This window comes from Gasterosteus aculeatus, chromosome 8 (assembly GCF_964276395.1).
Source record: "Gasterosteus aculeatus chromosome 8, fGasAcu3.hap1.1, whole genome shotgun sequence".
Taxonomy (NCBI): domain Eukaryota; kingdom Metazoa; phylum Chordata; class Actinopteri; order Perciformes; family Gasterosteidae; genus Gasterosteus; species Gasterosteus aculeatus.
The window spans coordinates 12,631,293-12,656,517 of record NC_135695.1 but is presented as its reverse complement, the minus strand read 5'-3'; the positions used below and the strand labels follow the sequence as shown (position 1 = coordinate 12,656,517).

General features: G+C 42.5%; 4 protein-coding genes across 4 annotated transcripts; 2 read left to right on the top strand and 2 right to left on the bottom strand.

Moving 5' to 3' along the window:
* Positions 1-251: 251 nt before the first annotated feature.
* comp (cartilage oligomeric matrix protein) lies at positions 252-9,034 on the bottom strand. The gene is made up of 19 exons (XM_040183609.2): positions 8,761-9,034; positions 7,715-7,788; positions 7,357-7,408; positions 6,895-7,043; positions 6,378-6,515; positions 5,668-5,745; positions 4,454-4,606; positions 4,255-4,359; positions 3,823-3,930; positions 3,575-3,734; positions 3,234-3,352; positions 2,831-2,883; positions 2,525-2,718; positions 2,267-2,445; positions 2,130-2,178; positions 1,731-1,927; positions 1,195-1,367; positions 873-1,012; positions 252-582 (listed from the first exon to the last, which is right to left on the bottom strand). The coding sequence occupies exons 1-19, from the start codon at positions 8,825-8,827 to the stop codon at positions 524-526; spliced, it is 2,247 nt and encodes a 748-aa protein (XP_040039543.1). The 5' UTR covers positions 8,828-9,034; the 3' UTR covers positions 252-523.
* Positions 9,035-10,489: 1,455 nt separating this feature from the next.
* On the bottom strand, positions 10,490-17,378 carry tmem38a (transmembrane protein 38A). The gene is made up of 6 exons (XM_040183615.2): positions 16,559-17,378; positions 13,520-13,676; positions 13,172-13,356; positions 11,992-12,079; positions 11,472-11,589; positions 10,490-11,167 (listed from the first exon to the last, which is right to left on the bottom strand). Exons 1-6 carry the CDS (start codon positions 16,680-16,682, stop codon positions 10,964-10,966), a joined length of 876 nt encoding a protein of 291 aa, XP_040039549.1. The 5' UTR covers positions 16,683-17,378; the 3' UTR covers positions 10,490-10,963.
* Positions 17,379-17,869: 491 nt separating this feature from the next.
* On the top strand, positions 17,870-19,537 carry smim7 (small integral membrane protein 7). The gene is made up of 5 exons (XM_040183616.2): positions 17,870-18,035; positions 18,255-18,296; positions 18,402-18,454; positions 18,586-18,676; positions 18,891-19,537. The coding sequence occupies exons 1-5, from the start codon at positions 18,010-18,012 to the stop codon at positions 18,904-18,906; spliced, it is 228 nt and encodes a 75-aa protein (XP_040039550.2). The 5' UTR covers positions 17,870-18,009; the 3' UTR covers positions 18,907-19,537.
* Positions 19,538-19,786: 249 nt separating this feature from the next.
* On the top strand, positions 19,787-25,045 carry LOC120823726 (mediator of RNA polymerase II transcription subunit 26). The gene is made up of 3 exons (XM_040183959.2): positions 19,787-20,255; positions 21,353-21,427; positions 22,093-25,045. Exons 1-3 carry the CDS (start codon positions 20,184-20,186, stop codon positions 23,662-23,664), a joined length of 1,719 nt encoding a protein of 572 aa, XP_040039893.2. The 5' UTR covers positions 19,787-20,183; the 3' UTR covers positions 23,665-25,045.
* Positions 25,046-25,225: the final 180 nt, after the last annotated feature.

Here is a 25,225-nt window from a genome sequence, read left to right as displayed (position 1 = left end):
TAAATGAACAAATTTGGAATCAATTTGCGTTATCAAAAAAGATTTGGCAAATTCTTAAATGATTTCTGCACATTTGCATGCATCAGAACGTGATGCATGCATCACGTTAAAGCCAAAGAGCCGATTATGATTATATATATATATATATATATATATATAAAAACAATATATTTGTATAGCTTATAATTTAGGTCTTATATTTTGATATATGCACAATCCGCTCTACCGTCACAAAATAAGTAAATCAAAATGCATTATCAAAATCCAAATGTATTTATCATTAATAATTAAATCTAGTACATATTGATATTTGAAATAGAAATATACAATAGACAACATTTGCTCTCAAAACGACAGGAATGTCTTTCTTTTTGTAACGGCTTAATAACGTAACTTATGTTACCACCTCTCTGACATTTTTCTGCTTCTTTATTTTTTAGAAATGTTTGAAAAGGGAGGATTTGATCCCATTTGTGCTGGTGGAAAAGGGTTTCCCAGGATTCCTGTGGCTTGTTTGTTGTCCTCAGGTGGCCAGCCGGACCTGCTCGGCTCTGTAGGTGTCAAAGTCCTCAGGAAGGGTGTCTGGAGATGGAAAACCACGTGAGGGGAAATCTCCGTTTTGACAGCTCAAAGGCAAAATACTCAACAGTTGAGCAATAAAATATCTCAACATTTGTGGCTGCATTTGTACATCTATTTTTCTATTTCTATTTCTTTTTTCTATTTTTTCTAGCAAAAATGAGTCCACCTGCCCAGATTCTACCAGAATGCTCTTAAACATATTTTGGCCACAAGTTTTATACTTAAGTCTAAAACATCCATATTGATGCTGATTTAAATCTCCTGATTTCACAATGGGAAACTTGTCTTACCATTGCAGCGATAGCGCAGGTTGGCCCAGATAATGTTCTCCTGGGAGAAACAGAAGACCCCCAGTCGACCTCCTCTCATGGTGGAGTCTATGATGACGCCCGTGTCCGCCACCATCTTGGGACCCTCGTAGAAGCGAACTCTGCACACCGCCGGAGAGAAGCTTTTGTCAGGCGGCAACAAACTGGTTTATGACTTGTGTGTTTGTTAGAAACTGAGTGTCTTTGGAAGTTTCTTCATTGTCTTTTGGGAGTAATTGCTCCCGCCCCAAAGCTGGACTGAAATGAAAAAGACAAAACATCCTCTGGCTCTCTCGTTCAGTACCTGATGTAGCCGTCGGCAGGTCGGTGTTGAAGGAACCAGCGGTACGAAGTCTTGTCCTTCCAGCCGACATTGCGAGCATCTTTCCACAGCAGTTTGACCTGCTCGCTGGTGTCGCCGGTGTGCCACAGGGCGTTCCTCAAGTTCTCCCCCGGTCCCGTGTCTGACTTCACGGCCTTTTCAAAACACAAGCATCAAGAGGTCTGATCTTTTAATGCCGTGGCGTGTGGTGTCCAGTCTGCAGACGTGTGTCGGAACTCTTGGGATTCCGGACCAACATCCATCTATAAAGTTATTAACATTTACAACTTGTAGCAAGCCCCTCTAGATGTTTTGGAATGGCAGGATGCTTTTCTAAAAGAAGAACATCCCTAATGAGGATTTTGCATAACCTGGCAACCCAACAGTTATTCTAATTCTATACATTATATCATTGATGTATTAGCTAATAATAAATTCATCAATCCTAAATGAAGCGTTATTAGAAAAGACACAGTTGAATCTCTGCAACATATCAGCGGGCTGGATCGTAGGACTACCTTCAGTTGGATGCCTGGTTCGGCCACGGCTCTGAGCGGGTTTGGCCGCCAGTAGACCTGCTCGACCTGCTTCCACATCACCACGTAGAAGCTCGAGCTGTCTTGGTACCCGAAGATAAAACCTGCGTAGTCGTCGTCCGTTTCCGTGTTCACATGAAATGTTCCCTCGAAATCCACACCACTGAAGGCCGTGTACCCTGGTAGAAGATCCTTTAATTAAAGGGAGCTATTGAAGTTCTCTTTAACTGCTTTTTTATTTCTATCCAATAGCTATCCAGGTTTGGGGATGTGCGCACAACTCATTTAAACTACCGATAGCGTTCTTTTCATCTAACTCATCAAGAAAGCACGTATATTTGTTAAAATGTCAAACCATTCTTTTAAATAAAGGGCTCTTACCGACAGCCAACCCAGGATCACTGTTCATGGTCTGCACAATCTCTCTTCCCTACGCAAACAGAGGGGTGGATAGTCAAGACGTTTTAGGATCCTGAGACCCAAAACGCACACGAGCGAAACGGGGAGAAGCGTTTAACCTGGTTCAGCACCACCCAGTTGGGGTCGATCTGTGCGTCTCCCTCTGGATCTAAAACGACGGTCTGGTACTCCCTGAAGTCGGTGAGGGTGACCTCGGCGTTCTCCGGGCAAACGTCAATGGTGTCGACGATCGTGTCGTTGTCGAAGTCCTTTTCGCAGATGTCTCCCACGCCGTCACCTGAGAAAACACGCGTGAGAACTCCCCTCAGAGACAAACCCTTCGCTTCTTCGCCCTCCGCGTCCCGGCCGTCGCCCACCATTGGAGTCCTCCTGCAGAGGGTTGGGGATCAGGCGGCAGTTGTCCGGGCCGGGGGGCAGCAGGTCCGGGACGCCGTCGTCGTCGTCGTCATCGTCGCACTCGTCTCCCGCGCCGTCCTTGTCGGTGTCCAGCTGGGAGCTGTTGATGACGGCTGGGCAGTTGTCCCGGGAGTCCTGGTGACCGTCGCCGTCACTGGACACGGGAGGCTTTTACTGGCACATGCAGACTTTGCTCTCCGGTGCACTATAGTCGCACCGCGGGTTGGATGAATACATGCGGTGGGGTTGGTGAGGTCACACTGTACCTGTCCTTGTTGGTGTCACAGGGGTCGCCAATCAAGTCGTTGTCCACGTCCGTCTAAGAAAGATTAAATTCATTCTTTTTTTAGTGTGAAAAAGGTGAGTAGTTAAAAAGAATAATTGGTCAGTGTTCTTAGTGGTTAAATCTTAAAACAATTAATGAATTACAGAATTCTTTCATTATTACGAAGGATGTCAAACTTCTGAATTGTTGAGTTAGAAGCTTTGATTGTTGAAATATTTGTCCATGACTTATTTCTTTAGAGAAGCTTAACCCTAATGTGCATGTCCTATTTATGCCCGATTCATTTTGCTCTATTCTGCGTTTCACCTGAAAGTGCTTTCAGATATCAGATATATTTTGTCAATTTCGAGGCACCATTTGTAAAAGAAGAACTGATTTGTGACCTGTTCAGGGTTTGGGACATAAGGGCAGCTGTCGCAGGCGTCTCCCACTTTGTCCCCATCTCGGTCTTTCTGGTCAGCGTTGGGAACCCTTTTGCAGTTATCCAGTTGATTTAGGATTCCTGAGACCAGTTTATGTAGAAGTCATTTCATAGTTTGTCCCTTCCCACTCCATTATAGCCTGTTTTTTTGCATATAGCTTTAGCTGTGTGTTCATCCATACAATCATAACTCTCATTATAGGCCTCTAATATTAATATGATAAATATATATATTGGTACTTGCATTCGCAGCTTCAAATCCTCATTTATGTGAGAGGGTGCAAAAATATGTAGAAAACCAACCATCCCCATCAAGATCTTCATCACACTCATCACCGGATTTGTCCACGTCCGTGTCTTTTTGGTCGTTGTTTTTAATGGCGCGACAGTTATCGCAGGCGTCGCCAAAGTCGTCCTCATCTATGTTCCTCTGGTCCACATTCGGCACCAACACACAGTTATCCTGTTGCAAAGATGAACACAGGCGTTTTAATCGTTTCTATGTTGTCTAAATTATGTTTTAGGATGTATCCCTGTCTTTTCTGCATCACCTGCATGTTGAGGATCCCGTCCCCATCTGCGTCCTCATCACAGGCGTCTCCCAGTCCATCACCATCGGCATCTTCTTGACCAGAGTTGGGAACAGTGAGACAATTATCCTGAAGAGGCAAAAAACACCCTCAGTATTAAAGGCTAAAATACAATAAAGTTAATACGATTATTTAATATCATGACGACCAGGCTCTTTGTTGGAGAACTGCTAAAATCTGTTTTAATTTTAGGGTCCCGTTATGTTCAAACTTGTTTGGTTTCTAAAGCAGTTAAATGCTTAACTGAAATTAACCATATAAACGCAACAAATGTACACTTTCTTACCAGTCATCCCAACACACTGCTTATTCTGCATATCGTCACATGTACATAAGTGAACATTTGTTTTTGCCGGATGGCTTTGTTGTGGTCTTGTGGTCATGCACTCTCACCTTGTTACAGCTCCTCTCAGGACAGGCCAGTCTCTCGTCAGGGAAACCGTCGATATCAATGTCCGCACCGCACAGGTAGCCGTTGCCGGCCCATCCGACTCCACACTGTGAGGACGGATAATGCTTTATGTAATCCTCAGTTCTACTTGAGCTGCTTTTAGGCAACACCATCAAGATGCAGCGGGTTGAATCCCTTCACCTGACACTCGATTGTACCCTCTCGATGGACGATGCACTCGGCGCTGGCGTGGCAGGGGTTCGGCTGGCCGTTCCCGCAGGCCCTCTCCGGCTTACAGCCCCGCCGCTGGTCCCCTACGTAGCCCGTCTTACAGGGGCCACACCTGAAGGAGCCCTGAGGACACACAGAGGACTCAGACCCTGCGACAAGGACGGGCAAATGTCTACGCTCCTTTAATGTGTCGATAGAACCTTTAAAGGCTGCACTGATGATAATCAAAAGTTCTTTTCATGGGCTTAGTTGGGGGTTCGCTGTCTTGTCTTGATTCAAGAGTTAGGTAAGGGGGGAAGCAGGATGTGCCGAGCAGGCAGACATGAGTCTGACAGGATGGGGAGTCAGTTTCTGGTTATAAAACATGATGTTCTTGCTGATGGTAGTGAGTTGTTCTTCCGGCCTGTGTGCTGCCTGAACTGCTCCTGCCTTTGCAAACGCAGCGCTGATACTTGACCTGTGATCTGACAAATAAATCTCCCAGAACGAGAGAAGTTGTTTGGCTGAAATTTTTGATAACCCCGATCAGGCTCCAATTCTTGAACACGTATTCTCACACTGAGCAGTGGGAGGGAGGGAGGTAAAGTGACACGTTCATCTCAAATATAATTAATTGGTCATTTATGCTGAAGCCTGTTTCAAAACATGAGAGCGGCACAGATGGATGATGTGAGTCAATGTGTGTCTGCATACAACATTTTTCCCTTGAACTTTGACAGCACACAGTGTGACCCAGATGTGACCAGGACTTCATTTATTTTGAGAAGGTCTGTGACCTGACAGTGCCTCCCACTGTGTGTAGCAAACCTTCTCTTCCCAGAGCTAAACGGGACACTGAAATGTCTTCATCCATCCATCCATTCATCGGTCACTGATGAACTGATGCTATTTGACGAGTTGGTTGAGTTTGACAGTTTGATTGGAGTTCTCAAGCTTTCCGAGCAGTGATTGACAGCTGTATGCTCCTCGACTGTAATCGGCCGTTGGATCTTTGTGCAGCTTTGTAGCTTTAACGAGCATCGGGGGCTTGAAATTGTCTGTGCCTCCAGAAGTTATGAACTTAACACAAAAAAAAGATCTAGAACCAAAGTAACATTATCTTATGGATTGTTCAGGCTGAACAATTACTAGTTTATTTTCCTCAAATGGGCCAGTCAGCGTTTTATTCTATTGTTTATACTCACAGGGGTGTTCATACAGACCGAGTTCTCCACACAGCCTCCATTGTTGAGGCCTTCACACTCATTGATATCTTTGCACACCTTGACAGGACAAAAACAGACAGAGAGAACGTTAGATAACTTCAATGATCTTCTACATCGAGGCAGAAAAAAAAACTTCAATATGTAACAATCATCAATATGTAACAGAATTATACTATTTGAATGAATAGATTGGCCTCTTGGTTCTTTTCACAGCTTATTTCAAATGTTTTATTGCAGGTGACTAAACATTTAGTTATCAATCTTGTGGACAATCAATTGTCGTGGATTATAGTTTAAGATAGTAGTTTGTTAGAAAAGTAATGACCTAAAATAATGGATAATTGTCTTTGGCTTCACTTTTGAATTAACAAAAAGGCCTTCAGTAAGAAACTGGCCTTCAGTAAGAAACTGTAGACACAAACCAACTCTCAGGACAGTTGACAGTTATTATTACTGTCTATGTACCAGTGCCAATAAACACAACTTTAAAAACTTATGTACTTTGATAACATACACAGAACCAACCAACTAAGCATCAATACATAAAGAAAGATATGTAACACGGTCAAACACGACAGAAATACACTCACAAATCATTGGGAAACATTTCTTCCATTGTTTTCCTCTTTTGTCGTAGCGGTAGTAGTGAGTCTGAACAGACAAACAGTGTTTGCGTGTTCGCTGCTGACCTGTTTGTTGGCGGTGGCGTAGGCGAGGCCGGAGCCCTGGACCTGCGGGCCGGTGTATCCGGCAGGACAGCTTCCACAGCGGAAACCCGGGGAGGTGTTAATGCAACGCACGCCCATGTGACACGGCATCGCCGCACACTGTCGGCAACAGGGGGGCGAGATGTGTTTGATTAAATAGGGTGAGTTTCAGAAAGTCTTTCACAAGGTTTTGGGCATGAAAAATATAAAGTTTTGCAAAGGATTAAAAAAAAAGGAAATGAAGAGAAAGAGAGTTTGATCCCTACCTCCTTTCTCACCTATATTGTATAACCAGTTATCACGTGCGTAACTATGAATTCATTTTAATCCGTTTTTAATAATAATATAATAAAAACAGTGTGTCCGACTATATCTCAATGCGCTTTGTATTGTTTATTGTATTGCCAGAGGGGGCCAGTCCCTTCTTATCCGACCGTCTTTTGGGTGGACACCAGAGAAGTGAGAGAGTGAGAACAGTAGAAACTCTGTGTCTGCGTACCTCGTCCACATCGGTGCAGTGTGCGCCGTCGCCCTCCATGCCGTCAGGGCAATCGCCACACTTCACACCCTGAGGCGTCTCCTTACACTTCACCCCCGGGTGGCAGGGGTTGGGCACGCAGGAGGGACGGGGCTGGATTCCTCCCATAGCTGAGAAGAGAGAAGCTTCGTGTCAAATGTGTGGCTGTGGATGCGGCAGTTTCAAAGCTCAGTATGGTAACATGAAACACCCATCAACATGTATTAATGTTGTTTTAGGTTTCTATTATTCTTGTACAAGCCTGGAAAACGATCAAAGAAGAGTTCCTGAACAATTCAGGAAGTGTTCAAACTGTGTTGAAAGGTACAAAATGTAGCTGTCGTTGGCTTTTACGAGAAGAAGCCACAAATTCAGCTGACAAAAGTTTTGGAATTGAATATTAAAATAGAAAATCCGTTTGCAGAAGGAAAGCAGTCAACTCACCGCAGGCTTCACACTCCATCACTGAGTTCTTTAGAAATACTACCTCTTTAATCTGGGAAAACAAGCGGTAAAAAAATGTTGTGATACCCCGAGGCCGAATCTAATATCACGCTTTTATTGTATTTATAGAAATAGACAGTGGTCACGTATCAATGGGCTTTCCTAAGATGACAATAGTATGTCAGCTTATAATTCTAATAAAATATATTAATAAGAAAATGTATTTAGTCACTTTTCTCGGTTCCAATCTCTATGCAAATCTTTGTTTTCCTACTAATTACAAATATAGATCATGAGCATCATGGACAGATACGTATTAGCTTCCTGCTCGCTGTCTAAATGTTGAAACTGTCGTTACTTGTTGTGACAGAAGCTCTTTTATCTCAGCCAGGGCCATGTTCGTCATTTTAATCTGACTGATGATTTCTCCATCTGAAAAGGAAAAATAAATCATAACAACCATTTCAAGATACACTTTTCACAACCAAATATAACCAGCTGATTCGTCCTCCCATTGTGCGGATCCTCACATGCACCATTTCCAGCCTTTTGAATACCAAAGCCTAATACCTGAGGTTCCTCAGCCAACCCCAGCTCGTATTCACCTCCCACACATTCACTAGAGTCTGAGATCTTTGGATTGCAGCTGCAAAATAGATTTTCCACATATGGAATGATGCGAGATTCCTGGAAGATAAATGTTTGAAGCTTCCTCACAAGACGAGTTTCATGAATCTTATCAGAGGACGGGATGCTCAGGCGAGTTCACATCCTGGAGCAACATGGTGCTTGTGATAATTGACCCCCGGCGACTGTAAGCGCTTCCCCCAGAGGAGCCGGGGGGGAGCGCAGAGACCCCCGCAACATCAGGCACAGGAAATGTGTTATTCGCATTAGTGGCAACTCTGTTTGCAGAAAGGATTCCACAGCGGAGAAACAAGACGCTGGAGATAAATCACTCTGGCTGGTGACAGGAACGTGTGGGAGCGTGTTTTTCATCCATTACAGTAAGCTGTCGTTAATTGTTTTTCCTTATCGTGCACAAGGAGAGTAATCGGAAAGGCTTTCCACAGAGGACAAACATGAATATACTTAATCCTTTTTTTTTTTTTAAAGGAACAAAGGTGAATTGTAATTCAGAGGATGTTTGAAACCTCTGTTTAAGTTCGCATCCATCTCAGGCATTGTGCTTTTCCCATCTCTTAATTTTCACGGTATCAGATTGAATAATAATTGTGGGGCAAGCCGGTGGTAAATGTAATTCATCAGCTGTTCTCTCCCAAACCTCTAATTCCCCAGATAGATACATTTTGTTGCCCTTTGTAGTTTCCCACATTTCGCACAGCCCATTCCAAAGATAATGAAATAATACATAATGAATTAAATATAAATCCTTTTTCTCACCTCTTTGTGCTGCTGCAGTGTGTCCTCCCATGGAGAGCACACAGCTCAGCACCAGGAACCACAGCATGGTTTAGTCTGTTCTCAGGTACATCTCCGTCCCCTCTGCCTCCAGACTCAGCGCTCCTCCAGCAAACCTGCATCCTGCACTCTTTTTTTGTTTTTTATAACCCGCCACACGCACACGCGTGCGTAAATGTAAGAACGCACACACACCCAGACTTCTTCTCCCCTGACTGGCTGACGTCCTCATGCTTTCCCCTAAAACTCATCTGTAATCTGCTCTGTGGAAAGGTTGGAGTAACAGGAATAGGTCTTTGAATGCACAACACATTAACGTCTGCGTTGTTCTGTTGAAGTTATAGAGGTTTATTTGTAGGAAAGTGACTTCATTCTGTCGTTGTTGGACAGCTTAATTTTTGACAATTTTGAGAGTTTTGAAATCTCTTTTTGTTGGTCGATTGTTATTCGCCTCCCTTAAGTTAGCTATTATTTTCTCTACTATTTTACTTTACCCTAATTAGTGATGAAATTAAATGAATCATAAAAACAGAATAACACAGAAAAGCACAACTCAGATTTCACATCTGAAAATAGGCTTTGTTCCAGTCTAGTATGTTTTATGGCAAATCCATGTTTACGTGCGTGTGAGACAGAGAGTGTGTGTTTTGTGTAATAGGATCAGCAGATGTTGGTTTCATCCCTTGCGCTGAAGGTTTCGGAGTATTTATCCCGGATTACTTTGATAAGCCCCCCTCCGTTCTTCCCCTCGCCTGCTCGCTGCCTTGCCCAAAAGAGCAGGGGCGTCTTATTTCTGGCATCCAGCCGGAGACCTGGATGTTTTACCCCCCAAAGAGGAAGAAAGATCATATTTGTGAGATCTCTTGTTGCGCTGGACAGAAGTCATTATATGATTTGAATCCCACTTGTAATAATGTGTTTTATCTAATGATGCATTGAACAATTGATTCATTATAAACCTTTAATTATATGTTGTTAAAACCATGTTTTTTCATCTTTATCATCTTATTCCCACGAAAACAAGTTGTAATGTTTATAGTTAATTACAAGTCTTAATGCTTCCCCAGCTGCTCATTTTAATCAAAAGGAATTTAGAGAAATTCTAAATAAAGGTAATATCTTTAAAAACTTAAAAATGAAAAGTTCAATTTTAATTCATGTTTTATCATCAATAAAGTTTCATAGCATACCTAATACAGATAGTATAGGATACAGAATACCCTTTTGTAACCTCTGAAAGTGGAAAACAAAACTTTTAGGATGAAGCAGCAAACAGATCTTTTACCTCCCAGAAGAGAGGAAGAGGAATGTCAAGGTCAAAGGTTAGGTGTAACAACCTCCTGCAAAGTTCATTAGTGATGTTTTATTGCTTGTCCAAGAGTTTGTCAATGTGTCGGGAGGCGTCCAGGTTTCTGCGGACGCGACCTGAGACCTTTCCTGCAAACCTCCCGACAGCCTCAAAGTGACACAACAGAAAACAAACATTCTCCCAACTGGTTCCTGAACCTGCGTTGAGTAAGTGCAAGACAGAAACTGGTGTGCGCTCGCAAATAGTAATAGAACTTTGTAGTGAAAGTTGCATAATCCAAAACGCAGAGATGGAATGTGTGATAACAACATGTGAGGCAATGAAATATTTTGTTACTTCTGAATAGTCAACATAGACATACATGCCAATACGAATAGGAAATCAAAAAACACAGAGACACAATGATTCTCTTGATTTTATTCAATGACAATGTAAAAAGCATCAATGTTCTTTCACACGATGCTTCACTCACATTTGAATTTCGGATTGAGGGTCAGATTCGTTTGTGTTTTCTATATCTTTCTTAACTGAAATAAGTTTCGGTGGTGGACTTTAATAAAATCCCAGACGTACGGAAACACAGCGACTGATGTGTTGACCAGAGGCCATCCTGATACGACCAGCTGCTGGACGTGGATCACCGCACGGCGTGGAGCGCGGACGCAGATGTTCACGAGCACATAAATAAATAGGTTTAAAATGTCCGGGGTCGGTAAGTGTGGAGCCTTTGCTGTGGTATTTACAGAGTCCTCGTTCGGTGTAGAATGCAGAAAGCACCATTTTGCTCTAATACAAAGGGTCTCTACCCCTTTCCCCTAGAAAGGAATGGGAGGTCCCACCACGTGGAGGCCGCGATGCAGCTCCCAGCTCTGCGTCCTACTCGGCTTTCTTGGCCTTCCTCTTGCGCGTGCCTTCGCCCACGTCCTCCCTGGTTTTGACAGGTGAAGATGGAACGGCAGCAGGGGGATGCTGGTGCTCTTCCTCAGATCCGCCCAGAGGGGAACCGAACAGCAGATGGCAAACCCAGGACTCGATGAGGGCGAAGGGGGAGCCATGAGAGTGTCGTGCTGTCAACACCACCTGTGTCGGGTGGAGGAGAATAACCGGATTTTTATTCTTCTGTTTATTCTGGAGCCTGACACATATCTTGAAAACATTATTTTTATCAAATAGATTAAATCCAAGACTTGAGGCAAGATACAAACAAAACGGTGAGCTGATTGAAACAACATTCACGTCTACAGTACCGAACTAAAATAAAAGCTGTGGGTTTTCCTTCTTCTTTTCTAAACTTGCTGCTGCTCTTTTGCAGGTGTCAGCAGGACAGTGCTGTGTTTCCATGAACTGCTCTGGTCATCGTCTGAGTCCAAAAGGCTGATCTTACCTTGCTGGTGGCCATGAAGAGGGTGAAGATGAGGATGAGGGTGCTCTTGGACACTGGCAGCCAGTGAGCCTCCTGCAGGGTGAAGAGGATGGCTCCGTACAGACTGGCTTTGGTGGGGCTGCAGAGACGAGAGAAAAGCTACTTTTAATCTAACTCTATATCGTTAAATGAACTTATTATTTATGGTCAACATGGCTATTTAAGAAACTTTAAATATTCTGATTATTTTTGCATTGACATTTAGATTGAATGTTTAGCTGAAGGTGTTGATTGAAGCTTAAATAGCTTCACATTAAGAGCTTTTGTGCTTCGGGTCCTTTACAATCTGTCCAAATACCTTTGGGATGTTACCACTGGGGGGCATTAGAGTCAAACAATCATTGAGTTCTTCACTTTGTGATTTCCCCATGAAGGCTGACAGTATTTTGTGTTGCCACTACCCCCCTTAGGTCTTGTCTCTGATGTTTCTTTGGGAAGCCCTCATGCCGAAGGAGCCAGAGGTGCGTTGGTTACGACTTACAATGACATGTTGAGGATCTCGTTGGTGTCGGGCCTCCACACGCCGCGCAGCAGCTGCTCGAAATTGGAAATGAGAGCCACCCCAGAGCCTGCGAAGATAAAAATAGACAGTGAAAAAAATGAGAGGGGATAAAAAAGTCTGTGTTTTGTATGGCTGCTCTTATTAGACTTCAGCTTTCCTCCCACTGTTTGCACACGTGGACGCCAGCAGGGCCACACTGTTCAATGAGCACACCAGCACAACTGTAATCATTATTTCTATAGACATGTCTATATTATTGGATAGTTTCACAGTGAAAAGTACATAAAACATGTGGTTTAGTTGTGAAAAAAAGACATACGGGTTTAATTGTTTCAAGCGTAAATATTGCCCATATGGGAGTTTTCTGTTTTCTTCTCAGATTATCCACATATGATAGTTTCTCTCAGTAACCTGCGTACTTAAGTCCATGTAAACATACTGATTGTGAACAGTCTAACATGAATGAATGTCACATGCACACTGGCATGAACATGTGACATTCATTCATCTTTAGACAGGGAGGCTCCCTGAGTGCAGCTGTCATTCAACACAGTGATCCGAAGGCTCGGCAACAACAGTTCAAGGCTTTCTCCTGAAATGGAAACGATTACTATTATAGTTCATTTCTGCATATAACAAATTGTAACAATTATGGTCATCCATCAAATTCATTCTTTAACAAGAATGCCTACATTTGCAGTTGTTTTACTGGTTTAATTAGTTGTATGGAATAGTAAACTAAATATCTCTATATGATGTCATTACCTTGTGTTTTCGGAAAAGCATTTTTCACAATTTATTCCAAATTTCACAGACAAAACCATTAATCGACTCATTGAGAAAATAGATGAACAATAACCGTTAGTTGCGGGTCAAATGTCTTAAAGGAAAAGCTGCCAATAGTTGAACAAAAAGACGCTAAAAGAAACTCATGTTTTTAATCATAATGCATTTATTCATCGTCTCTCATTCTCATTTGTGGAATAACAGAACTAATTTTTGTTGTTCTGAAAATTGATTAAAAAAACATTTTAAACATTAATGGATTTTGTGTCACAACAGTATTTGCTCATCTGAAACTGTGATGTTACATAATATGCACCTGCCCTGTCACACAGGTCACTTCCCTATAAACACATTTACAACTCAAAACACTGACCTTTGACATATCCCACGATGACCATGATGAAAACGCCATGGTGGTAGGCGTGGTGAGCGTGGTGAACACCGGCGGCGATCTTACGAGTGCGGACGACTTCCTTCAGGGCGACCAACACCAACTTGACGGGCAGGAACGCCACGCATTTATAGAAGAGATTCAGGGGGCAGTAAAAGATGAGGTACCTGCGAAAGACGACGAGGGAGGAGATGGTAAATATCGCATGTGTCTTAAAGGAGCAGCGTGTAGGATTTGGTTCTATTGGCAGAGATGGAAAGACGACGTTCATGAATATGTCTTTCGTTGACGAGCTAAGAATCGTAGTGTTTTCTCTCTCTTCTTTCTCACCAGACAGCTGAAGCCAGCAGGATGTGGCTGTTGTATTGGAAATAGTCGAGGGGGCTGGTCCCCAGCATGATGTCCGCCAGGATGTAACTACCAAAGCAGTAGAGCATGGCGCAGAGCCAGGAGGCCACGGGACTCCGGCGAGAAACCTCCACTGAGCCTGCAACACAGTGAGTTGGGTCAGAGGTGAACGTTTATTGAGTCTTATTTGTTGTGAAGCCTGTTTGGGGCTTTTACTGAATTTCAGATGGTTTGGAGGTTTCTAAATTACAACAGCTGCTGAAAAATAATATGAAATACTGATGGATTCAATTTTCATTGCATATTATTTGTGTCACAAATTACTGACCTCATCAGTTGTTAATCACAATACACGATCAAATGATTCATTAAAAGTAGATAATTGAAACACAGAGGAATAGAAATAGAGAAACTATTAGCAATCTGGAATCCCCTCTTTGGAATTATTGGAATTTGGAACTATTATTAGGTTAAATGTTTCAAACATGCTCTACGTGGTTTTTATTTTTCCAAATACAAGTCAAAAAGACTTCAATGCATTTAATAAATGAACTCACATTTCTCCTTTATTTGTACTCAAACTCAAAAAATGAAGTTTTCTACATCTAATGTAAAGATGGGGTATTTTACCCCTGAAAAACCACGATGATGATTACAGCCTCTTAATGATCTGATCAGTTCTGATGCTGTACTGTTGATCCTGTTTTAGAGGCTCTGACCAAAACATCCTTCTGCAGTTGTGTTTGTTCTATTTGGAGAAAGTCAAAAGGGTTTGATTGAAAAGCTTCATCAATTCCATCATCACTTGAAAAGCTTTCCGTTACTTCCATAACAGCCAAACTGTTGAGTCATTATCAGCGGATCCCTTGTGTGTTTGTGAGCTGTGTCGTTGTCCACGCCCAGTGGACCAGTTCACTTCACGCCCTGATAATCCACCATCACCGCCTAATGATTTATGAGTTGACTGTTAACCAACTTTTACTAGATAACTGAGTCTTTAACATCAACAGACTTGAGCACAACAGCTCTTTATAATATTACATGCATATATATATATATATATATCCAGTGAACAGTTTGACCGCATTTCCAAATGAGTACGTAAGATATGATAAATGGCAGCTAACCATAGAAGAAATGTTAATGCTTGGTGCTGTTTTACACTTAATTCTCACTTGGGAAGCAGAACAAACTTATAAATGTTAATCTGTAAAGTGACTAAAGCTGTAAAATAAATGTATTGATGAGTAAAACTGTGAAAAATGAAATGTAATGGGATTGAAGCATAAGTAAAGTGGCACCAAATGGAAATACTTTTGTGACATACAAGAACTTCAAAGGTCTTCTTTAGTACGGAACTTAAATAAATATACTAATTTACTTTGTATTGTAGCTGAAGTGTCCTGATGTAACAATAACTCATTTAGAAGAACTACTAGTATAATGTAGGAAATGTGAACACTACGGACCAACGACACACATATTGTATATTTATATGCAAAGATAGATATAATTTAAGGACTATATGTTACTATTGAAGTAAAGAATTTACAGCGCTACAACGCCGTCAGAGACATTTAGAAAAAATGTAGAAAAAGGAGACGTGAAGAGAGCGCAAATCTCCAACAGCAGGTGGGTGAGGGTGTTGCAGTGAAACTGGTGCTCAGTTTGAAAGCAATCTGATCCTGAGAAATGCTTCCCTAAAAATATACTCTGCTCAACTGCTTCTCCTGCCTTGCAACTGTCGAGCCTGTCTTGACCTTTGACGCCCGCGGAAACTCATTCATGTGCTCCTCTAACACGAACCGGGACTCTCTGTTTGGACACATGTAGGAAATGGTGGTGATTAAAAGATCTTGCAAATGGCGGCACTGTGAGTTATTTGACTGCCAAATGAGATGTGGAGTAAAGTGAAGGTTTACGGTTACAGTCAGGAAGTCCAGCTGCTGGCAGCGTGTTACAATTGAGCCACAACAGCGTGAGTTAATGATGGATTTAAAATCCTTAAAACCCACAGATGCTAATTGTTTGAATCACATATTTTTCTGTTCATTTAAAAAAGGAATGAAACAAATGTTTTTTAAAGTAACATTAGCCGAGTCCCCTTCCACTCCACCACCGTGAGAGCCGGCATAGTTTCACGTTTTGACACTGTTAAAACAGTAATAACTGCGTTTACGTCATTGTGACTGCTCTCCTTTAAGATGGTTGGAGCCACGATGGACAGTATAGACAATTAGTAGTAGTAGTAGTAGTAGTATAGTATTTTTCCACACGTTCTGCTTCTTCATCAAAACCTGGGACCTGCTTTACCAGAACTGCAACCCAACCCCCGAAGGTGTGGGGTCTGGTATTCAGGTGAGTTGTGCGAAGGTCGTTTAACGTATAGACTCCAGCAGAGATGAGGAGCAGACAACAGTCAGCAGGCTTCACACCACCAGACTGTCCTTCCATTTTCCAGCTCGTAGTCTTCAGCCCCAAGCAGAGGGGCTTCGGAGGCCCACCGACGCTGTCTATTTCAGGATCTTCTATTTATTGCCTAAGTCTCTGGTATGCCCGGGCTTTTCTCTCGAGTGTCATGCTCCTCTGGCCCTGTTGCTCAAATAAGTTAAATCTTAGAAAATATCAGGCTTCACCCAAAGCTGAGTGGTTTAATCCACTCCGGTGATTTCCTCTGTGTAAACGAGGTCATGCTGCTGCTGCAGCAACAGACATTCCCTCACACCGTGCAGGCAGAGCTTAAAGTGCTCCTGGGTTCATGTAACAGGTCATGCTTTATAAGGACCGGGTACTATCGAGATAACAGCTACAGAAGGTCTCTGCAGGGATATCTTAATCTCACAAAGTTTGGGTATAATACAGAAGGTCAACCTGCACATTCATTTCCTCACAGTAATTTCCGATGTTAGGCATAGGTTACCTGACCATTTATAGCTTATATATAATCAGATGTATCTAATAATGAAGAATAGCCTCATGTATTTAAAAAACAGCAAGCAGAAAAGTGTAAAACCCACTGACCTGGCTCATACTTGAGGTAGAGAATGGACACTATGTAGTAGGCGAGATCAAACACGGGGAACATTCCCATTTTGGAGAAAACTTGGGCAAAATCGCCCAAATTGAGAGCTGCCAGAACTTCCATGTTGCCTGTTGTCGGTTTAGTATTTTTGATTGTTTACTTTGTTCTTCAAATTGTTATTCCGACTGCGCAGTCTGGATCGTTGAAGCCCCCCAAAGCTCGACCACCGACTCTCCCAACAAACCCCTCAACAGTGGAAATCCTGTGACACCCAAGCCCTGCTATTAATACCACTCATGTTCACAGCCTCGGCATCATCATCATCTTCATCATCATGTGCGGAGCCTGCCAGCTGCTCCGCGTGTTAGACGACAGGAGGTCGACGTCAGCTGCTTGAAATTGAAAAAAAAAAAAGCTTTATTCCTTCGGTGTCCATCGTCGACTGAAGCGTTATTTCACTGAGTCTCAACGCGATCACAGGTTTGATTGCAGCGTAGAAACACAACGAATGCAGAGACAAGCGACCAACGCTTCAGTGCGGACAGAGTGTCCTTCGTCACTTCTTATGAAAATATCCCACAATCCGGATCGGACCCTGCATCGAGGCTGCAGCGGACATTTAGTGATGCCAACGCCGGTTTATATTCTTGCAGACGATGCAGGCATGTGGTGGGATTGGAGGTGGTGTAGTGCCGAAACATGCATAAGTAAACAGCCACCGAATTGTATTTATTTAAGTCTTTTAAAAATGTATTTACCTTTCTATTTTGGGCTTTTAATCATTGTGAACAATAGTCAATGCAATGACCTTTTACAACCACAAGGGGGCGGCGCTGCGGCCACAACATTGACAACTCGCATCTCCGAAATTTAAATTTAAATCTTCTGGTTTTAATTGCCTTCCGTCTGAATGACCCTTTCACTTAAAATTCCTTATTTTTAAGTTAGAGCGATTAAAATATATTCATACAAAAATAAACAATATGTAGCTAGCAGAATAGATAACATTTAAGAAAATGGTGCCTCCCCTCCCCCCATTTCACCCTCCATAGTGTTTTTTAACTGTATCCATATCTGTTGGACATATTGCTTCCTGATATTTTTGTTCTTGATTATTGTTTTATTTAGTTAACTTACGCTCTGTGATAAAAAAAACATGAAATATCAAATGAATCCTTGTTTCGAAATTACTATCTAAGGTTGTGAGGGAAATCATTTGATTATTTGACATCACATAGATCCACAAATTAGGTTTGTATTCAACCATGCTTCTGCCACGTTATATAATGTATTGTTGCTACGACCAAAACCACATACTGTCAGCCACACGTTGACGGCACAACAGTCGACATCCGGGAACAACAGCGCAGCAGAGCTCTGAGACATGATTGGTCAGATTCCTGATTGCGTGAACGAACACGGAAGTGAGGCGTCTCTGTGACGTGAAAAAATGATCGGAGATCTGTTGATATTCGGGTAATCTGTGCGGTTTCTGACATGTTTTATTAACATATACTTTTGTTTTAGAAGAAAGGATCTTCCCGTGTGTTTTTTCCCCCAATAGGTTGCTGCTTTGTGTTAAGCTAGCTAAACAGCAAGCTAGCTGTGCTGTGCTAAAGCTCACCAGCTAGCATTAGCACAGACAACTATTAACTTGACCTATCAACAAACCGTTTATCTATCTGCTCTCTTTAGGACCTTACTGGTGAATGCAGGGGCTGTGCTGAACTTCAAGCTGTGAGTATCAACGCTACGGTCACACGGTTTTAACGCATTTAAAACGCGGTTTTAAATCTTAATTTAATAAAGCAACTATCCTAAGTGAAACTGGGTGTTTTGCAGCAAAGGGAAGGAATCTCAAGGGTTTGGAGATGAGTCCAGATCGCCGACAACAGGTAGAGTGTGTGTGTGTGTGTGTGTGTGTGTGTGTGTGTGTGTGCACTGTGGTGGGAAGAAATAATCTCAAAACGGTGTGTGGCAGTTAAATGCACTTCTCAAAGTTCAGCCTTGGAATTGTGTCTTTTAGGTGACAACATCAGAGAGTTTCTGCTCAGCCTGCGATACTTCCGAATCTTCATCGCTTTATGGAATATCTTCATAATGCTCTGTATGGTCATGTAAGTATTCAAATGGAAGTGGATGCTGGTCATCCAGCTGTTAAATAATATTTATGTTTGCAAGCCCAGTTTCCTTCTTTCATCCTTCTTCTTGTTCAATTGCGTTTTAGTTTGTGATTTCCATAAATGTCTCATAATATACTTTAAAATGGTACTAGAAAGTAATGAAATTGTTGCTTATCTAACTAGCTGTCGTTGTCTTCCATCCTGACAGATTGTTTGGGTCTTGATCAACATTTTTGGCAAATGGACTTCCATCAGAATGCTGATTTTCCACAGTGGATTCTTTAAACGTTTCCTTACTCTGGGTTTGATGTTCTAGTGTCCCTTTTCAACTGTAATTAAGGTGAATTTTCTTTACAACCCCAAATTGTAAATCTGCTTCTGGCTGTACAGGAATTTATTGTATTTATTTTGTCCTACAGAACGTGTTACATTTGTACCCATTTTGATCAAGCTGTAACTACACCCCTTGCTTTCGCTGGATGTGTATTTCATGTGTCCCTTTGCCTCTTTAAAACATGAGCTTTTTTCTTCAGCCTCCAGAGTTTTCTTTAAAAGAAACAGCAGGGTCGAAAATGAGGGATAACTTTTACTGACAGGAGGGAAAATGTTTATATGTGATTTGTAACCTGTGTGTCATCATAAAGGGTCCTGCAGGAAGCAAATCAATAAAAGCTGGTGGAGAATCTGTTGACGTACCACGATCATCTTGCTTAGCCGTCACAATTAAGCTGAATTCACTATTGTCACTTAATGAACTCTACATCTCCTTTGTACAAACATCTACACATCTACCAGCTGTTATGCTTTAATAATGTCGTGATTATAATGGAGATTAAAAAAATAGAAAGGAATCAATTTCTTGTATTCTGTGTGATTTTATATATAAGAAAAAGTAAAGTAATATTGATTACATTTTTTAAATGTGCATTAATAGAATAATATTGCATTTATCATACTCTTGGAAAGAAATCAAATATATAAGGTTTGCATAAACAATGGAATTATCCATACCAGTAAAAATTACAATTTATTTTACGGTAAAAAACAGGAGTTCACTCAAAATATATATATCTGAATCCCCTTTGTCGTGTAGACCACACCATTGTTTAAAATAACATGACATCTTTCCATGTACGTGTGCATATTTCTTGTGGGCTGTATCGCTGAACGGATGTGAACAATTGATTACGTAACATTCTCCCATGATGCTCTGCGCGAGCTCCTCACAAAAAGCCCAATGAGTAGACCGAGGAGGAGCAGGCTGCCAGCCGAGGGGGGTAGCCGAAACCCGGGGACCTTTCTCGCTGCTGTCGTCCAAATCGTGACATTGTGACGGCAGCGAATACGAAAACAAACGAACAACAACCACAAAAAGCACCATAAAACATGGTGCTCACTCCCAGAGAAGATCTTCCGTTAGGCCCGTGACTGTCGGCAGGTTTGCCACCGCCTCTCCGGCGGGGATTCCGCTGTCTTGAGTCCGTCCTGACACCGCCAGGCGATGACAGCGGCTGCGGCCACTCCGCTGGTGATGAGAGACCGGCTCCTACAGGCCATCGACGGCCAGAGCAATGTGAGTACGACCCGCTAGTTTCCCGAGCACGAACCGGGCGCAGTAAAAGGCAGACAACAAGGCCGAGGCGACTCCGGGTTGACCAGGTGGGGGTAGGCGGTGTGTTACGAGTTAGTGTTTCCCTGCTAATTAGCCGGCTAACATCACTATTTAGCTCAAGTAACTATAACGACGGACATTCCAGCGCATAGCTATCTGACTCCTGCTGGCTAATGGGCTTGTAGCCATGTTAGCTTTTTATTATTTTTGCATTTAAAAAGACTGGATACTTAAACTGGGGCAGCAGGTACACTTAAGTGTAAGGGTCCATCCAGAGGTCGTGCCCCTTAGTGACAGCGACTTTGATTTATTGGAGCTTCACATTGATTGAGTAATCACCTAGTTGCACTCTTCTCTCTCAGGCAGTTCAGTCTGCTTATGAAGATCAGTTACAGCTCTTTTCTGACCAGTTTCCCCGCATCTAGTCAACATTTGACACAAAGACCTTAAGTTTTGTAGTGTGTCGAACCGTTCTATTATATCTGGTAATTGACCCACAATGAAAGGTGCTGTAAAAAACACTACTAATCGTATAAAGTTGATGAGCTGTAGCTTAAGATGGTATTTGTGGGCATTTAACGTTTTGGGGACTAATCCAGCAAATTAAATGGCCAACATGGGTACTTCATTCAACATTGATGCCGAAATCAGAAATGAATCCAGCATTGCCTGAACCAGTCACCATTGACCACATTCCCTGCAGTGGTTCAGCACTGTAGGATTTTCAAATGGTCGCTACCGCCGTTAAGCTCTTTGCTCGCGTCTATCTTCTTGTGGGAGAAAATGGTATATTTGCATGCAATCTCAAGTTTGTCATATTGAGCCTGAAACCAGTACTCTTGACCTACAGGTGCACATCTGAAAGTCTATTCAAATCAAGCCTAAACCTTTTAACAGCCTTTCTTTCTCTCTCTCTGGGGAACTTGAGAGGGGCCTCTGAGGTTATGAATCACACATTGAACGACATCTACATAGAAACAACTAGGAGCTGTGATAATGTTAACAATAACTTGTTGTCTCAGCATTTTGATGTATAAATGTATGCGTCTTTTCACCAGATATGCAACATGGTGGTAGTTATGGAGGTGATCTCCTTTTTGGAGAAGTATCCCATCACCAAAGAGGCACTGGAGGTGAGTTACATTCCCAGAAATCCATATCACGGTATTTAGAAAGATTCTGACGGTATCCCAGTATATGACGGTATTGTTTTTTCTACTAAACACATTACTTCCTTGACCCCAAAAAGGGCCGCTGGCTCCCCGAACAGCTGTTAGCCGCTCGCTGGCCAACTACCTCGCAACTGGCCGGCGAGTTAGCTTGTTCGCTATTTAGATAGTTAGCATGTTAGCTTGTTGCGGCTGCTAGTTTTGCTAGTGACAGTTACTTGTTGTTGTGAGCTGTACCCAGCATGCAGTTCGGCTGGGTCATTTTTATAGATGTACAATTATGAGTGTTACAAATTGTGTCTGTGTCACAAGCTGCTGTGTGGTGTTTTACCCTGTTAAAGAATGTTTGTTGTGGCTTATTCATTGTTGTTATAACCATGACTCAATCTCAACACACGTAAGACAAGTAGCTCCGACCGCTGGGTGCCCTGCGACAAAAATAAATTCTTCTGCCTGCCAACGTCAGTTGTTATGGCGCAACACCGGTATGATCAGTACGTGAGAAATTCATACCGTAAGGAAATCTGATACCGGTGTCCCGCCCAGCCCTAATGTGCATACAAAATGACTTGCAGTTCAAACTTGTGTGGTTATAAATGCTCTTATTAAACCAATCTTATTTCTTCAAGGAAACCCGTCTTGGGAAGCTTATCAACGATGTCAGGAAGAAGACCAAGAACGAGGACCTTGCAAAAAGAGCCAAGAAGCTCCTGCGAAACTGGCAGAAGCTAATTGAACCAGGAAAGGGGGAGGTGCTGTCCAAAGGACACGGCGGTGCATCGTGGTCTTCCAATGGTGTCGCTCATCCCTTCATCTCCACTACAACTGCCACCATACCATCAGGTAAAACGGGTCCAGAGTTGAAGAACAGAAATGACTTCAACAATTGCTACTCTCCGCGGGTGGAGAAAACGAGCAACAGGAAACGTAAGGTTGACCAGAAAGAAGGACCGCTCATACCAGCCAAGATATCCAAAACAACTCTTAATGACAAAATGCAAAACATCAAACAGCTGGCAACCAATGGAATTGGTGGTAGCTCTGAGATTACAGATAGTCGTGCACATCAGTCTCTGGACAGGGAGATTTCTGAGCCTTTGGACAATGACCGGGTAAATAAAATCCCAGTCAATGCTGTAAAACCTCATCCAAGTGCCCCAGGACACATCAAGCCTCCCAGCACGTCTTCTCTGCTCAAAGCATCAGTTTTGCAGCAACAAGCCAGACAGGAGAAGGCTTTCTCCGGGGGGCTGAATCGACCCAGAAGCCCACGCTGTTCGTTGCACAGTAGTCCTCAAACTCCAAAGCAGGAAGCTGGTATGAAAGCGACTGCGTCACCAGTACAGGCTCTTTCTAGCCCCGGTGTTCGGCCTGCATCTGTGGAAACCTCTGGGATGGAGCCTTCCATCCAGCCTTTCAATGCTTGTGTTCAGGGTTTGCACACAGGCTGTTCAGATTTGGATTCTCCAAGCAGGCCTCCCAGTACGTCTCTTCACAAGTCTTACGCCTCGTCCTGCAGTGATGTGCGCAGATTGGAAGATGAAGATGGGGAAGTTAGCAAAATAGAGACCAGGAAAAGACAGAAATATAGATCTAAGGATCATGTAATGTCTTCAGATGAACAGAACATAGATGATGGCACTAAACCTGTCAGGTTAAAAGACAGGAGACTGACATTTGACCCTGTAACAGGACAGATAAAATCCTTTCAAAAGGAGTCCAGCCAGGAGGAGGGGGTCCGACAGGTCCCCAGACCTGAGACCCAGCGGTCCGAGCAACCCAAGCAGACTCCACCGGTCCCCCCTAGTCCCTTCCAGCAGACGGACTGGAAGGAGCTGTCGAGGAGCGATATCATCCAGTCGTACCTTAGCCAGCAAAGTAACGTGCTGACCTCGTCGGGCGCAAACACCCCGGGTGCACACTTTTTCATGACAGAGTTCTTGAAAAAAGAGGAGCCCCGAAGTACAGATTTCAAGCAAACACATGTGTTGGCACCAGAACCCCCAGTCATAGATTTACCGGGGGTTAGCAGAGAGGTCATCAAAGAGGACCTGACCAGATTACACAAGCAACACTGGTCCGGGGTTAATGGTTGCTACGACACAAAGGGTGCCTGGTATGACTGGACAGAGTGCATCTCTTTAGATCTGCATGGAGATGAGAGCAGGTTGAACATACTGCCATACGTCTGTCTGGATTAAATCTGGGTAAGGTTTCTAAATTGGAAGTTGTGAACTTCCTTCAGCGTTCAGCGGAGCAACTCTGCAAGCCTGAAGGCCCTTTTTTTAATTTCCGTGTAAGCTGCTGTTTTGCACTACTGGTCAGTGTGTGTGTGTGTGTGTGTGTGTGTGTGTGTGTGTGTGTGTGTGTGTGTGTGTGTGTGTGTGTGTGTGTGTGTGTGTGTGTGTGTGTGTGTGTGTGTGTGTGTGTGTGTGTGTGTGTGTGTGTGTGTGTGTGTGTGTGTGTGTGTGTGTGTGTGTGTCACGGGGAATGGAATCAGTGTTTTTATGACAGTTTTTTAAACATAGTGTTGGGACAGCACGAAGAACTGAGGCTATGCATTAGCAAAACATTTAGTGTTGGCTGATCAGTAACTGTACAGAAGGAGTTCCCAATAGCCTGCCATTCTTTATATTGGAGAGGACTGCACATTACACTGCAGTTACATTTTATTCATGTTAGGCTATTAACGTGTCATGTAGAATGTGACGTTACCTAACTCTTACTTATTGGAGCGGACAACCTACAGATACATCGACTAATGAGGTTTTTGTTACCCTTGTGCATCTTGAAGGCCATTTGGCTGTTTAAGCTGAAGTGAATGCTATCTTCAAGGAGCTATCATCATTACCATTGGTACTAACAACTATCTGTGAAAAACGTTTACCCATTGCAAAGCAGTCTTGTCCAGCCACTTTTAGCTAACTAATGACTGACAAATAATCTTTAAAATATTTAAGTATTGCTCTTGTGTTTGAATGCGATGCAATACAGTGCCATGGATCAGGTTTGGAAGGATCAAGAAAGCCTGGTATGGTGGTTGAAAATGCACATTGCTGATAATGAAATGTGACTTTCATGTATGGTATTTATTTCCATTTACATAATCATTTTAAGATTCTTTGTATAGCCTGAACATTATTGATTTAGTTTGATTTATTGGTCTATAGATACAGCAGTGAGAGTCCAACCTAATGCTGCTGATGCACCAAACTGCCGTACACAGGAAAATTACACATTCTGTAATATGACTTTTATTTTATACTTGCATTTTCCCTTTACTGTTTATTTAGGCTATACAATATTAACTGAAATGGCAGAGCAGTTAATGCTACTTGCTTACATCTTTGTACTGTCAGGAGGAACGAAGATAGACGTTGACATGCTGGATAAAGTACTTAATATCATTCCTGTAGATATTGTTTGCCTTATGGAAACCTGGGTTTTCCCTAAAGACAGAGCCTTAGTGAATGTACAGAAATTAGCCTTTTGTGTTCCATTGAATGCAGAAGAGAACATATTTGCTACTTAGTCCTTTTTTAAGTGGACATGTTATGTGTTAATTAAAAAAAATGAAATGAGTTTTACTTGTCGTCTTTGTACTTGTTTGTTTATTGCTTGCTTTTTTGCAAATACTTTTTCAACCTAACTGGCAAATGTAGAATCTATGTGCACATCGCTTTTAAATTAATTTAGACTTATTCCCAGTATACACTTGAAGTTTGACAACATTCCAAAGCTCATGAGACAATTGAGCGATTC

Coding starts and splice junctions, on each gene's coding strand:
- comp (XM_040183609.2), bottom strand. CDS start 8,827: ATGCTGTGGTTCCTGGTGCTGAGCTGTGTGCTCTCCATGGGAGGACAC. Junction 7,409..7,714: donor AAGAGCTTCTGTCACAACAA/GTAACGACAGTT, acceptor TTGTTTTCCCAG/ATTAAAGAGGTAGTATTTCT. Junction 3,931..4,254: donor CTGAGAGGAGCTGTAACAAG/GTGAGAGTGCAT, acceptor TTGCCTCTTCAG/GATAATTGTCTCACTGTTCC.
- tmem38a (XM_040183615.2), bottom strand. CDS start 16,682: ATGGAAGTTCTGGCAGCTCTCAATTTGGGCGATTTTGCCCAAGTTTTC. Junction 13,677..16,558: donor CTACCTCAAGTATGAGCCAG/GTCAGTGGGTTT, acceptor ACTGTGTTGCAG/GCTCAGTGGAGGTTTCTCGC. Junction 11,590..11,991: donor GAGATCCTCAACATGTCATT/GTAAGTCGTAAC, acceptor TCGTCTCTGCAG/CCCCACCAAAGCCAGTCTGT.
- smim7 (XM_040183616.2), top strand. CDS start 18,010: ATGATCGGAGATCTGTTGATATTCGG. Junction 18,297..18,401: donor GCTGTGCTGAACTTCAAGCT/GTGAGTATCAAC, acceptor GGTGTTTTGCAG/CAAAGGGAAGGAATCTCAAG. Junction 18,455..18,585: donor GTCCAGATCGCCGACAACAG/GTAGAGTGTGTG, acceptor TGTGTCTTTTAG/GTGACAACATCAGAGAGTTT.
- LOC120823726 (XM_040183959.2), top strand. CDS start 20,184: ATGACAGCGGCTGCGGCCACTCCGCTGGTGATGAGAGACCGGCTCCTA. Junction 20,256..21,352: donor CCATCGACGGCCAGAGCAAT/GTGAGTACGACC, acceptor TCTTTTCACCAG/ATATGCAACATGGTGGTAGT. Junction 21,428..22,092: donor TCACCAAAGAGGCACTGGAG/GTGAGTTACATT, acceptor TATTTCTTCAAG/GAAACCCGTCTTGGGAAGCT.